At 36.9% G+C, this 13,994-nt stretch overlaps 2 protein-coding genes and 1 pseudogene across 3 annotated transcripts; 1 reads left to right on the forward strand and 2 right to left on the reverse strand.

The window, feature by feature from the left end:
* The first annotated feature begins 687 nt into the window (after positions 1-687).
* Positions 688-3,112, forward strand: LOC147542830 (polygalacturonase 1 beta-like protein 2; annotated as a pseudogene). The gene is made up of 2 exons (XR_015224214.1): positions 688-820; positions 1,082-3,112. The product of XR_015224214.1 is annotated as a polygalacturonase 1 beta-like protein 2 (transcript).
* Positions 3,113-4,431: 1,319 nt separating this feature from the next.
* On the reverse strand, positions 4,432-8,018 carry LOC147542831 (polygalacturonase 1 beta-like protein 2). The gene is made up of 3 exons (XM_086638128.1): positions 7,812-8,018; positions 6,581-6,799; positions 4,432-6,414 (listed from the first exon to the last, which is right to left on the reverse strand). Exons 2-3 carry the CDS (start codon positions 6,653-6,655, stop codon positions 4,564-4,566), a joined length of 1,926 nt encoding a protein of 641 aa, XP_086494254.1. The 5' UTR covers positions 6,656-6,799; positions 7,812-8,018; the 3' UTR covers positions 4,432-4,563.
* A 2,593-nt stretch (positions 8,019-10,611) lies between these two features.
* LOC147542832 (uncharacterized protein At4g28440-like) lies at positions 10,612-13,774 on the reverse strand. The gene is made up of 3 exons (XM_086637637.1): positions 12,852-13,774; positions 12,140-12,364; positions 10,612-11,170 (listed from the first exon to the last, which is right to left on the reverse strand). The coding sequence occupies exons 2-3, from the start codon at positions 12,360-12,362 to the stop codon at positions 10,980-10,982; spliced, it is 414 nt and encodes a 137-aa protein (XP_086493763.1). The 5' UTR covers positions 12,363-12,364; positions 12,852-13,774; the 3' UTR covers positions 10,612-10,979.
* Between the last annotated feature and the right edge of the window lie 220 nt (positions 13,775-13,994).

Consider the following 13,994-nt stretch of genomic DNA (forward strand, 5'->3'; position numbering starts at 1 on the left):
CAATAAATGTGAATAAAATTAAAACACGACTTTTGGTTCTAAAATCTTTCTTCTAATAACCAAGATAACGCATGGACTGCAGCAGAAGATACGTACTTCCAGCTTTTCGACATACTTAGGGACTAATAAGGGTAAAGGTGGTACATAAATCAAGTATTCCTACCCAATATACAATCAAGGAATATTCTCATATATATCTCCATAATAAGGATACACTAGAAATTTGGATGGTGTACCAACCAAATACTGTACATGATACCATGACTCTGTCCACTGCCATTGCCTGTCAACTTTCTTCCGGACCCTTTTAATTTGTGATAAAGGCATATGAAAAATGTAGTTTGGATAAGCTACATTTATATATTTGGTTTACATTATAAATGCGTCTTTATTGAAGTGATAAGAATGAAGTAGGAGTCTAATATTGGCATTGTCATACCACTAAATTAAGACGGTTTTCATCCGTTGTACACTAGTCGCCGAGGCCACATATTAACTGAAGTCGGTACATAAAATCTTCTCACATTGAAAGACTGCAACAGATTCCTATAGGTTCAACCCGACCCTAGGAGAGTCTTGTCACATGTCACATTGTATGTGCACTCTTTTTTGTTCCCTTGTTAGATATTAGTGATTTTCTTTCTCTCCACTAGACCACTTGCTCCACCATTTAAATTTCGAAAGGACCAACAACAACAATAAATTGTCATCTTGAGAGATAGAATATTAGATTATCTCTCCATCCTCATTGACAAGAATGGATAAACACTTGGAGCTCAAGATGTTCTTTTTCTTTCTTCTACTCTCTTCTACCACAAATGTGAGTAACTAAAGATTCAAATGAACTCTATTTTCTTACTTTCATACAATTTGTTTTAGTACTTTTCTGTCTTCACCTTCTAGTATGTTAGTGCTCGAAAAAGTGAACAAAACTCCGACCAAATTTCGAAGTAGACAGTTGGGATTCTCCACCAAATTATGTCTTAATTTTGGGGGAAATCTGTCTACATTGGATTTTGGTCAAATTTTAGTGAACTTTTCCCCTTGTTGAAAATCTGTAAAACAAGTGTCATTGTTGCAGGTCTCATTTGCCCAAGGAAACGAAAAATCGGGTCATGCTGAAAACCCATTTACAGCGAAAGCCGCTGTGATTCGGTACTGGAACCGACAAATTTCTAACGATCTCCCCAAACCGTTTTTTCTTCTCTCAAAAGCTTCCCCATTATCTGCTACCGATTTAGCCTTCTTCACCCAACTCGTTCAACAAAATAACCTCTCAACTCACCTTCCTTCATTTTGTTCATCAGCAAACCTGTTTTGCTTCACTGATCCGAAACCCAGCTTTGAAAAACACACTAAAGATGTTAACTTCGCTTCTTACTCACTAAGAAACTTTACTAATTATGGATCGGGTCAACTCGGTAGTGAGAACTCGTTCAAGAACTACTCAAATGATGAAAACGTAGCAGCTGACTCGTTCAGACGATACAGTCCTGACTCGGTGAGAAACAAAGATAAATTCAACATTTACCAACCAGATGGAAACCAAGGCGATTCAGATTTCAAAACTTATGGAAAAAACACAACCGACAGTTTATCCGAGTTCAAGAATTACGATCCAGATAAAAACGGACCTCATCTCCGATTCACGAGTTATGGGTCGGATTCAAGAGGCCGAAGAAACGGATTCTTAACATACTCTAATAATACCAACTCAGGACATCAATCTTTCACTAGTTACAATAAAAACACTAACGTGGGCGATGATACCTTCCTTAGCTACTCTAACAGCACTAACGTTGTTGGTTCTAGTTTTTCTAGTTACGGTGAGTCAGGTAAATCGGTGAACGATTCATTCACTTCTTATGCTTTCAAATCTAATGTTGTTGAAAATTCTTTCAACAATTATGCAAATAATGGTAACAGTGCTACCGAAAGTTTTAATAGTTACAGAGATCAAGCAAATGTCGGTGACGATACATTTCAATCATACGCTGAGAAATCTAATTCTGCAGATTTGAAATTTACTAGTTACGGGAAACCAATTATTGTGGGTCCAGGTGACTTTGTTTACGGTGTGCATGAAGATGGTTCTGACTCTTTTGTTGAATATGGTAAAGCTGGAACTCGTTCCCCTTCAATCGGATTTAAAGAATACCTTTCTAATACCACATTTAAAGAGTACCAAAACAAGAAAGCAATTTCATTTTCACAGTACAAAAAGCCGAAGGTCGGTGCGGCTTCACATACTTCAACTCATGATGGCAAGGTTGTGAATAAGTGGGTTGAACCGGTAAATTCTTTAGAGAAGCGATGTTGAATGAAGGTAATGTGATGCCAATGCCTGATATTAAAGACAAGATGACAATAAGGTCGTTCTTACCCAGGTCTATTTCATCAAAATTACCATTTACTTCTAGTAATATATCAAATCTGAAACAAATATTTCACGCCACCGAAAACTCTGGGTTGGAGAGTATTTTGAAGGATACAATTGAAGAGTGTGAGAGAGCACCGAGCATGGGTGAGACCAAAAAATGTGTACCGTCAATGGAAGATATGATTGATTTTGCGGTTTCCGTGTTGGGTCATAATGTTGTGGTGAGAAGTACTGAATCAGTCAAGGGATCAAAACAAGATGTGATGATAGGAAAAGTGAAAGGAATCAATGGTGGAAAAGTGACTAAATCTGTATCATGTCATCAGAGTTTGTTTCCATACTTGGTGTATTATTGTCATTCAGTTCCTAAAGTGAGAGTATATGAAGTTGATATATTGGATGCCAAGACTAGAGAGAAGATTAACCATGGAACTGCCATTTGTCATCTGGACACATCAGCATGGAGTGCTAGTCATGGAGCATTTGTGGCCCTAGGATCAAGTCCTGGTAAGACTGAGGTGTGCCATTGGATTTTCGAGAATGATATGACTTGGGCCACTGCCGATTAAAATGCGAGAGTATAGTCTAATATTATAAGTTTATGAAAAATGATAGTTTGCACCATTGTCGGTACAATTATGAATTAGGTTAGACTATCATACTTGTTAGGTGGAGCGTCGACCTTGTGTACCTAAATATATAAAGAATGAGTTGAATGTTAGTTTTTGGCAAGTTATGTACCTCAATTGTAGATGGTCCCAAGCATCCGTTTTTAGATGTAATACCATTGTGCTTGGGTGTCAAGGGTCAAGATCATGGCTTCACTCAATATCACTCCTTGTTAGATACTCCGCCTGAAAGATATTTGTCAAATCCCAGTCAGACTATGTGTCTAGATAGGATGTACAAAGAGAAAATGTTATTTCTCTCTCTTTAGTTTCGGTTTGGATACATATTATGACACTATGCTCGGGATTATGTCTAGATATCTGTGAGACAGAATTAGGGAGTGTCTATTGGCGCTTCCAAATTTTATAGCATCGCCCTTCTCTTAGCATTTTTGTGGGCCTCAAACTGAGCAGTATGAGGTCCACAAACAGGGGCACTCGAGGGTACTTGGACTGGCTCGAGTCTTGGCTGTTCACAAGACTGAGTGCCTTCAGACTGTTCTGTCCAAGGAGTGCTAACAGAAAGGGGCAGGCCTATTGCAAAATTTGGATGCGCCTATAGACTCTCCTGCTTAGATTCCTTTAATAGAAGATATGAATTTATCCAAACAAGTTCAACAAGTGACTAACAAGATTCATAAACCATAGTGAAGAAAGATCCTTCAATCAAGAAAAAAAGAAGAAGAAATATCAGCTTTTACCGTATATCCAAAAACACTTTTTAATTTTACTTTCCACTTTTACTTCTTTTCTTTTTTTTTTTGTTCAAAGAGCATGTGGATGCTTTTAAAGGTAATTTGATAATTGCTCTTTTATTTAGAGTGCATCTATAAACTATCTAAACTATCTAAAACCAAGCATCTTTTATTTTGTGTTTGCTCTTTTTCTTTTTGTTTAATATTTTCTTTTCTTTTTTTTTTGTTGAATTGGGACCCATTTCTTTGAAGATTCTCCATCCTACGTACTGTTTTTGTTTCATTTTCTGAATCTAGTTTATCTCAATTTTAAATATTTGGTCTAATTTAACCTAAAATCATCTATTGAGACGAGTTATACAACAATTCTTTTAGTAGTTATGTTTTTGCATTCTGGAGACAAGATTTTTATACGTGGCTGTTGCTTTTTTCCTTCTCTCTGTTTGATTCCCGTTCATCTAAATTTGAATTATTTTGACTTCATTAGACTTAAAACCAACTATCCGTACGAATGAAACAAAAAAATATTACGCAATATGTTTGGATCAATTCAAACCTCGAGTTGAACTTTATATTTAACTACTAAAAGAGAATACTACTTATATACAAAAGGCATTAGTATAACCATTGATTTTCAGAGGTTTTGGGCCTCAATGTAGTGGATGTAAGTCCAATTAGATAAAATCTCATAAAACTTGTTTCAATTTCATTCCAATTTTAACCAAATTTAGGTTCTTGTTTCATCTTAACTATAACATTTATTCTTAGTTGCTAAGTTCTTGACCAACCAAACACCTTCTAAAAAAATATAATTTAATACCTAGTCAGCAATTGCCCAAGTCATATCATTCTCAAAGATCCAGTGGCACACCTCAATCTTACCTGGACTTGATCCTAGGGCTATAAATGCTCCATGAGTGGCACTCCATGCAGATGTGTCCACGTGGCAAATAGCAGTTCCATGGTTGATCTTCTCATTAGTCTTGGCATCCAATATATCAGCTTCATATACTCTCACTTTAGGAACTGAATGACAATAATACACCAAGTATGGAAACAAACTCTGATGACATGATACTGATTTAGTCACTTTTCCACCATTGATTCCGTTGACTTTTCCTATCGCCACATCTTGGTTTGACCCTTTGACTGACTCGGTACTTCTCACCACAATGTTATGACCCAATATCGAAACCGCGAAATCAATCATATCTTCCATCGACGACACACACTTTTTGGTCTCACCCATGCTCGGTGCTCTCTCACACTCTTGAATCGTATTCTTCAAAATACTCTCCATCGATGAATTCTCACTGGCGTGGAATATCTGTTTCAAACCTAATATCTGACTTGAGGATAATGGTAATTTTGATGAAATTGACTGGGGTAAGAATGATCTCTTTGGCATCTTGTCTTTAATATCAGGCATAGGCATCACATTTCCTTCTTTCAACATCGCCTCTCTAAAGAATTTACCTGGTTCTACCCATTTATTTATGACATTGCTACTATGAGATGAATTTGTATTTTTTGCGGAATTTTTAGCATTGGTCGAATCAGAAGAATTTGTGTACTTCGCAAATGAAACACTTCGTTTATTTTCGTACTCTTGGAAAGTATTTTTCACACCATAGGTTTCAAACCCGATGGACGGACTGCCTGTACCCTTTTGACCATACCCAGTAAAACTATCTGATCCATCATTAAACGACTTCCCGTAATTTTGAAATTTCACTTCTGCCGAATTTGAATTCTTACCATATGATTGGAAAGTATCATCCCCCACGTTAGCTTGTTCACGGTAACTGTTAAACGATTCAGTTCCAGCATTTCCACCGTCTCCATAACTATTAAAATTGTTTTGAGGGTTATTTGTATCAAAGGCATAAGAAATGAATGAATCGTTCACTGAGTTACCTGACTCACCATAACTGGTAAAGCCTGACCCAATAACATTCGATTCTCTTCCATAACTTGAGAAATCGTTTTTGATTCCATTTCCTCTCTTACTATAACTCGTAAACGATTCATCCCCATGATTTGCCTCATCAGAATAAGTCGAGAACGATTGATCTCTACCGTTTCCATCTGACTCATAACTTGTGAATCGGAAATTTGGGACGTTTTGACTCTCCGCGTAGTTACTAAAATCGCCCGATCCACCGGTTGTATGAGCACCGTAAGTGTTGAAACTTGAATCGCCAACGTTTATATCAGGTTGGTAAGTGTTGAATTTATCGTCATGACCTACTGAGTCACGGCTGTATCGTCGGAACGAATCAGAAGCGATGTTTGCATTTTCTGAGTAGTTTTTGAACGAGTCAAGTCCACCGAGTTGACTCGTTCCGTAATTAGTGAAGTTTCTTTGATTATAAGAAGCAAAGTTAACATCTTTATTGTGTTTTTCTAAACTGGGTATTGGATCGGAGAAACAAACTAGGTTTGCAGATGAACAGAAAGAAGAAAGGTGAGTTGATAGGTTATTTTGTTGAACGAGTTTAGTGAAAAATGCCGATTCAAAAGCGGTTAATGGGGAAGCTTTTGAGATTAGAAACATGGGTTTTGGGAGATTGTTTGAGATTTTCCGGTTCCAGTAACGAATGAGTGAAGCTTTAGCCGTAAATGGGTTTTTCAGGGGATCTGAATTTTTTGTTTCTCCGGCGAGTATTACCTGCATTGATGAAAGAGAAAGTTTGATAGTTAGGTGAAAAGCACAAACATAATGAACAACCCACATTAATCTACACAACTACAGAGAGAGAGAGAGAGAGAGAGAGAGAGAGAGAGAGAGAGAGTTGATTAAAACAGAGTATGAAGAAGAAAAAAAGTGTACTTACATTGAAGAAAGAGGAAGAGAGAAGCATAGAGAGGAGGAAGAACTTGAGATTAAGATGGGGAGACATTTTGGCCATTGAGGAATGAGAGAGAGAGTGAGAGGGGAGAATGTTGGTTGTTATATTTGAATCGAGTTAAATACAAATCATAGAAGAGAGAGAAAATGGGTGATTTTTTTGAAAAATATAAAATATATATATTTTTCAAATATTATTTAGGTGCTGTTTGTTTTTTTATTTTTCAGATCTGAAATCTGAATTCGATGTCGATTCAGATTTCAGATGTTTGTTTTTCAATTTAAGAAAATCTGAAAATTTTGATGAATTTGGTCTTTGTCTGAATGGGCTGAAAAAGGTCTCACTTTTTTCAGACTTCAAAAGAAGTCTGAAACAAAGACTCCATTTCTGAAAAGTACGAAATGACATTAATACCCTTGTGATAAATAAAAATTATCACAAAACCACCATCACCATAGAACCACCACCACCATAGAACCATCACCATCACCATAGAACCACCACCACCAGAGAACCACCACCACCACAGAACAACCAACGTCACAAAACCATTGCCACCATAGAACCACCGCACCCACATAAGCAGCGCCTCCACAGAACCACCGCCACCATAGAACACCACCAACACAACACCACCACCAACATGACCCAGATCTACCACAACTACAACGAACCAGATCGCCACCACCACAATGAACAATTTTTCGTCACCATCACTATCCAGATCGAGACCACCACAAACTAGCCGCCTCCACCAATACAATGAACAAGCAGCCACCACCACAAACCAGAACAGGAAAATGGGGAAATAGATTAGGGTTTTGTTTCACCATCGGTTAGAGGGAGAGAGAGAGAGAGAGAGAGAGAGAGATCTGGCGACCATTTTCCCATCGGAAAGAGAGATCCGGCGAGTAGAGGGAGAGGGATAGGAGAGGAAAAAATGAAAAAAAACCCTAATTTCTACCACTTCTATTTGGCCAGGAGTTAGGGTTTTTTTTAGAATAGGAGTTAGGGTCTGTTTGGTTATTTAGAAGGCTTAGGGTTTGTTTGGTTTAATGTATTAATGAGGGCATAATGGTCAAAAAAATTATTCAGACATAATGATTCAGATGTAGAAAACAAACATCACATTGGTAAAACAATTCGGCCTATTCAGATTCAGTCAATTCAATTCAGCCAATTCAGATTCAGACACAAATAAAAAAACAAACACCACCTTAGATTTGGGTCTAGTTCCCTATTATACCCCAAATTTTAAATTTTAACATACTCCCATTTTAGCCTAGTTGATAGAAAATTCTTAAAAGATGCTCTCTTCGCTTTCAATGTTTATAAGTAGAAAAATACTTCTTACATTGCCATATGATATTTGTTGAAAAATTTCTTTTAATTTTAATAATTAATTTCAATTTTTGTTTATCATTGTTTACCATGTTTCTCAACTAGTAAAAACAACATGATAAATATGTGGAGAATTTTCTTGTTTACATTAAGGCAATCCAACGGAATCCAACTCTTTTTTATTGTTTCAATTGATTTTATATTTTGTTTCAAATGATATTGAGTAAATTTTAACAATCTCTCTAGGTATGGTGAATATCTGTTCCATAAACTAGAAATTCTAAGTTCAATTATGATTAAAAGTAAAATACATAATTTATTGAATTTGAATTATTTAGTTCACGGTCAAATCATATCATATATTGAATAATATAACTTTAGAAATATTCCAGATAAAATAAAAGCATATTGTATATTCTTAAGCTTTTCGATCAAGTAGTGAAAACAAAGTACTCATGTTGCCACATGGACAAAAATATAAAGGGCCACCACAAAAGGTATCTTATAAGCTTTTATAGCCGTTGATCTTTCCACGCGAGCAACAGTGGATAGTTTGTTGACTCATGCCAAACGTGGGTTTATTAGCACGACGGAGATAACGCGTGATTTTAGGATATCCGGATCCGGATCCAGGTCCGGGTATGGGGTCGCGTTTTACTAAGCCCGGGTTTCTGTAACGCGTCTAGGAGCCAGCTCCATGTGAGAGATTCTCTTGTCAACCCCATCCTCATTTTTCAACAAAGAAAAAAGAAACCCCATCCTTATGATTCTGTGAATCTTGTCAGCACTTTAGAGCACTTCCGAAAAAGAAAGGGTTAGTTTATTTTAGTGCTTATGGTCATAGTGTTGGTTGTGGTTTGGTAGTTGTTGTGGTGGTGCCTTGGCGGAGATTTAATAATGGTGGTGGTCTTAGTGTTGAGGTTTAATACGTGGTGGTGGTGGTCGTAGTGGAAGTATAATGGTGGAGGTTTAGTAATCGTGGTGGTGGTTAGAAGTATCATTCAAATTGTTTTTACAAAATACAATTTAAGAAGGAAAAATATTTATGTTTGAGATTGAGCTAGGGGTTGTTTTCAACTTTGAACTCTCTAACATGTTTTTTTACCAATTAAGCTATTGTAAACTATATGCTACCTTTGGTTATTTTTTATAAAAACAAAATAAATCGAGCCTTTTAGTTCTTTCTTTCTAGCCTAACTGTGAGGTCTGAAAAGAGACTCGTTCGCTTGCCCCAGGATGAAACCTGTGTATAAGAGGAAGAAAGAGGAGAAAGACGAATGAGGAAGGAAAGTACATAGATGATGGTGGTGGTGGTGGTGGTGGTGGAAGGAGAAGAGAGAAAAAAAATATTTATATTTTATTTTTTAGTGTTGGATCGCTGACGAGTGTCAATCGGCCCTAATCAGCGGCATATTTAGAAACACGATAAAAAGGCCATTATTTTGAAAAGGGGGTAAAGAAAAGAAAAGAATCCATAACTTTTAAAGTTGGGTAACAACAATTTTTTTTTTTTAGATATTGACTATGATCCACATTAGTCATTACATGATATTGATACATCATCAAGATGTGATAAACACGATAATCGCTAAAGTTAAACCAATAATTAAAGAAGCCTAAAATCAAACAAATAGCGCCTAAAGCTCGACAAGTTTATTATTTACACTTTCTTAATAAACCAAATTCAATAACTATAGATTCCACCTCATCTGATATTTGAACCTGAGACGTCTAGGATTTTGAAGTTTATGTCAACACTATCAACCACTTGGGCAACCTAGTGTTGACTTGTAGAGAGGAAAGTGACTTGGAAAGAGTATGACTTCTCAAGTTGCATTAGTGTTATAGCAAATTTGGAATGAGAGATGTATTAGAGTGGGACGAATTATAATTTGAATCTGAGTTAGTCTTTGAAGGATCTATTAAGGTAGGATCTTTTAGAGTGGGGCGAATAATAATTTGAATTAAATTTCATATAAAGTAAAAGAAGAAAGTCAAATTAGGAAATCAAAGCCACGTGGTAACCAATGAGAACAGCCAAAATGATTAATAATTTAGGGTTTCCAGTCCAAACCCTCTCCATCATCTATTAGATTCTGACATTTTCCTTTCCTTTATACAAACCACTACATAGAGGACTCATAAAAGATCTCTAAAGTGTCTTACAGAGAGAGAACCAGGTAGTTTTCTAAGTTTCATCTTGGAAATGAAGATAAAGAAAAGTTTGATTCATTTGGCTTCTCAGGACTATTAGGTCATGTCTGACCCCAATATGTTATTTTATTGTTTGGTTTTGTCAGGATTTTGACTGTTAGAAGTTGACATTGTCCTACGCGGTCCTACGCTACTTTTTTTTGAAAATTTTCTCAGACGGCTTGATTGACTATTCCAGGGAAAGGAAATAACAACCCCAACCGAAGAATAGAATTCCTCTTCGGAATGTATTTCCTGATTCACTCATGTATATCAAACATCATTTTGGAATGCGACTCCAACTAATGAAATACCAGTCCCGCGTGCCAAACATCAACACGATGGTACAAATTTGGCCAATATCGCCTTTGTTGTAGGTAAGCTAACTCGAAAACCCATGACTTAACATGCTCGTAGCTAGAATGAGAATGCATTGTTAGATGAACTTGATACAAATACGATATAAGGGGATGAGAATATAAATGAAGAAATTTCCACATAAACAAACTACATTTTCTTAGCATAAACATGGATAGACAATTCTCGTAACTTGTTCGGAAATTTAGCAAAAAAACCAGGTTTCGGCAAGCAAATAACCCAAAGCAAGTTCCAAGAGGTTGGTGCTTACCTGTGGCTCAGGTTCGAGCAACATTTATAGCTTTCGGAGTCACTTGAAAATGTCTCGATATGCCTTCCTCGAGTTCTGCGAAGGCTTTTGAACCCGTCTTTATCGGTAGTAGTTAATTCCTCTCCTAAAAGTGATTATCAATTTGGCAACCTCACCACAAAATCCATATCTTACTTGTTACATTCTTCTTCTTGTTGTTCCTTCAATCTTATTTCAACTTGGTCACTCTTCAACAACATTGACAAGTTCATATTCTATCAGAGACAAGTTGTTATCTTCCTTCACAGTGAAACTAGCAGGCTCAGATACTTCAACACGACCCCACTTGTCTACCGCGAGCCTCATTGATCCTTTGAACATGTCGATTTTTGCATTTCGTAGGATTATAGTCGTATCGGGTTTCATCAAATCCACTGTACATAAAATGCGTATAATTCCAGACATCAACGACAAGAAAAGATAACAAATAATATCAAAAGAAAGCTCAACATGGTAGTAAAATTAGTATGAAGAGTTTAAAACACATTAGAAATCACTCAGTACAATGCCTCAGTGTGTCGGATTTCAGCTCAAATAACTTTGATTCAACTCTATCCAGTCAGACTAGCACTAATTCACGCACACAGCTCAAGTTATAGAAACTATGGTACAAAAATCGAAATATAAAGTAGTACACGCCATACATTTACCATTGGTTGATAACAGAAAGGGTAACATCTTGAGTAAAACCTTAACTCGTCCAAGAAGTTTGAGATCTTATTATGAGAAAAGTGATTTTATTTTTTATTATCGTTGGAGATGTTTTCGATAACGAGCAAAATACGCATTAAGCTAATAGACCAAGAAATATATGATAGTGTAGAAGGACAAACAACGACCCTGATATAAGCATAATCAATCTGATTTACCTCGCTAAAGTGAATAGACATTGTGTCAAGTGCATTTAGTTTATCCAAATCATCAAGAGTTATTTCAACCCTTATGGAAATGGAAGTTTATATTTTAACTTAAACCGATTAAATCCGACTGGTCCCGTTGTAGTCCCGACTGGTAGCTAGGCCCGGGTCGTCCGACTAGTCCCGATTTCCGATTTTTCGAGCTTAGGTTATACCGCCTATCCACGACAGACTGTAACGGCCCATTTCCGGCTCGACACAGATTGTTTAATCAGCCCGTGCACCGTACGGCCACAGTCAGGTCATGGCTAGACTGCCTAGACGTTCACACGACATGACTTGTTTATGGGCCATGCCTGGAGTGCCCAAGATGTGGCAGACACGCCACAGGTTTATGCCACGGATAATACATGGCTGTGCCACGACATGATCCATAGTGAACCACTAGGTCTTAAACACAAACGTACTTATGACGAGTTTAAATACCTTGCTCGTTTCGGGCAGTAAAGATAATCACTCCAGTCTCATCTCCAATCAAGCACTCGGCAATTCGCATTTGACGTACTTGAGGACCATCTGGGCGTCCTTTCTGCAAAACCATTTTTGAGCTCACTACCTTCACAATGAGAGTATGTCCAGAAGTCCCAGGTCGAAGCTGATCCACCTTCGTGAACACTGGTTTCCTCATACCCGGCTTTGCCTCAGACATTTCTAGCAAAATTCATCAAATCAACCGTAAAATCATCAAAACCATAACAATATAGGCTTAGATGGTATTTTTTTTACTCCCATGGATCTGACTCGTCTGAGTCTGACTTGGTTTGGTCAGGGATAATTGTATATTTCAGATAAACGACCTGAATCAGACAATTCAGACGACTCAGATCTGAATTTAGAGAGAAAAACAAACACCACCTTACTATATTATTCCCAAAATGAAAAAAGAACAACTTTTTTGAGGTATCTTCCTCAATCAAAGAAGAACTCGACCTAAAACTTGATAACTATGAAAATCAATACGAATATTACAAATCTAAAACCTAAAATTAAAATGTCTGATCAAGATGAAACTAAATTTACAAAATTACTTTGCAATTACTTATGAAGCTAGTTCTCTGAGGGCTAACTTATACGGAGTATATATATAGAATTTAAAACAGGGAAAATGAAATTGAAAGTTCTAGGGTTTCGAATTCACCTTTGTGGTGGTAACAGAAGAAGTAGCTGAAGAGAGATTTGGGGGTTATCGAGATAATCCGACTTTAAGAATGGACGTGGTTGCTACAGTATTGACCGTTGATATTTTAAGGAGCTTATCCATACCGTACACGTGGGTATAGTTGGTGAGACAAGACCAGTGATATATATCGGATACCTAGTATAACCTTAAGGGGAAGTTTACAGGCATCTCCTTCCTTCACAAACGGGCTCCCAATATTTGTTGTGACGGAGGCGCCTATAATATTAGGTCACGGTTATGGGGAATAAAGAAAAATCTTTGGAGAATAAAGATTTGAGAGACATATTTTCTTTTTAGATCAAAAATTGACATGATTGTTATTAAGCCCCTACTCTTCATCTCCTCACATCTTCATATCAAGTCCCAAGAACAACAAAGTAAATTAACCCACCAAATGCTCAAATTCTGACCAACAAAAGATAAATAACATATTGACACCATTGAAGAAAGATTTTTTTTCACAAATCTCATTTAAAAGCTTCAATCAATCCACATGCTCTTCTGAAATCTAAAATTCTTCATTAGAGTTAGCCACCACCTCCATGTTCTATTAAACAAACATTACAAAATTTTTTCTTTTGTGCCTAAATCTCACTCTACAATTATCAAATTTTACCTTCAATAGACAGGAATGAACAACAAGCTCAACAATCATAAGAAACCCTAAATTATAGAAACTTGTTTCTGTAGGAAAGGAGATAGATAATTTAGAAACCCTGGATTAGGGAGAGAGATGGAGAGAGAAAGAGAACGACAAAAAAAGGGAGGGGGAGAGAGAGAGGGAGGGGGAGAGAGAGAGAGAGAGAGAGAGAGAGAGTCAGAGAGAGGACGACAGAGAGAGAGAGAGAGAGAGAGGGAGAGAGAGAGAGTTTGTGAGATTCAGTGGGAGAAAGAGGAAGAAAGGAAGGATAATGAAGAATGAAGATTAGGTTGTTAATAACAATCATGTCAATTTTTGGTATAAAACGAAAATATGTCTCTAAAAAGAAAATACTTAAAGAGACGTTGTTAAACCTTACCATTTATGTGCTTCTACCCACCGCAAAGATATGAGAACATAGGTTGTAGCCGATTTCTCAAAAAAGAATAAAAAACGTCTAT

The sequence above is a fragment of the Eschscholzia californica genome, unplaced genomic scaffold (genome assembly GCF_041429995.1).
Source record: "Eschscholzia californica isolate CP2 unplaced genomic scaffold, dmEscCali1.0.p SCAF_4, whole genome shotgun sequence".
Taxonomy (NCBI): Eukaryota; Viridiplantae; Streptophyta; class Magnoliopsida; order Ranunculales; family Papaveraceae; genus Eschscholzia; species Eschscholzia californica.

What these genes read in the sequence shown, in the direction of transcription:
- LOC147542832 (XM_086637637.1), bottom strand. Translation starts at nt 12,362, where the DNA reads ATGTCTGAGGCAAAGCCGGGTATGAGGAAACCAGTGTTCACGAAGGTG. An exon ending in TACTGCCCGAAACGAGCAAG is followed by an intron (nt 11,171 to 12,139) that starts GTATTTAAACTC and finishes TTTTATGTACAG; the next exon opens with TGGATTTGATGAAACCCGAT.
- LOC147542831 (XM_086638128.1), bottom strand. Translation starts at nt 6,655, where the DNA reads ATGGCCAAAATGTCTCCCCATCTTAATCTCAAGTTCTTCCTCCTCTCT. An exon ending in TCTCTTCCTCTTTCTTCAAT is followed by an intron (nt 6,415 to 6,580) that starts GTAAGTACACTT and finishes TCATCAATGCAG; the next exon opens with GTAATACTCGCCGGAGAAAC.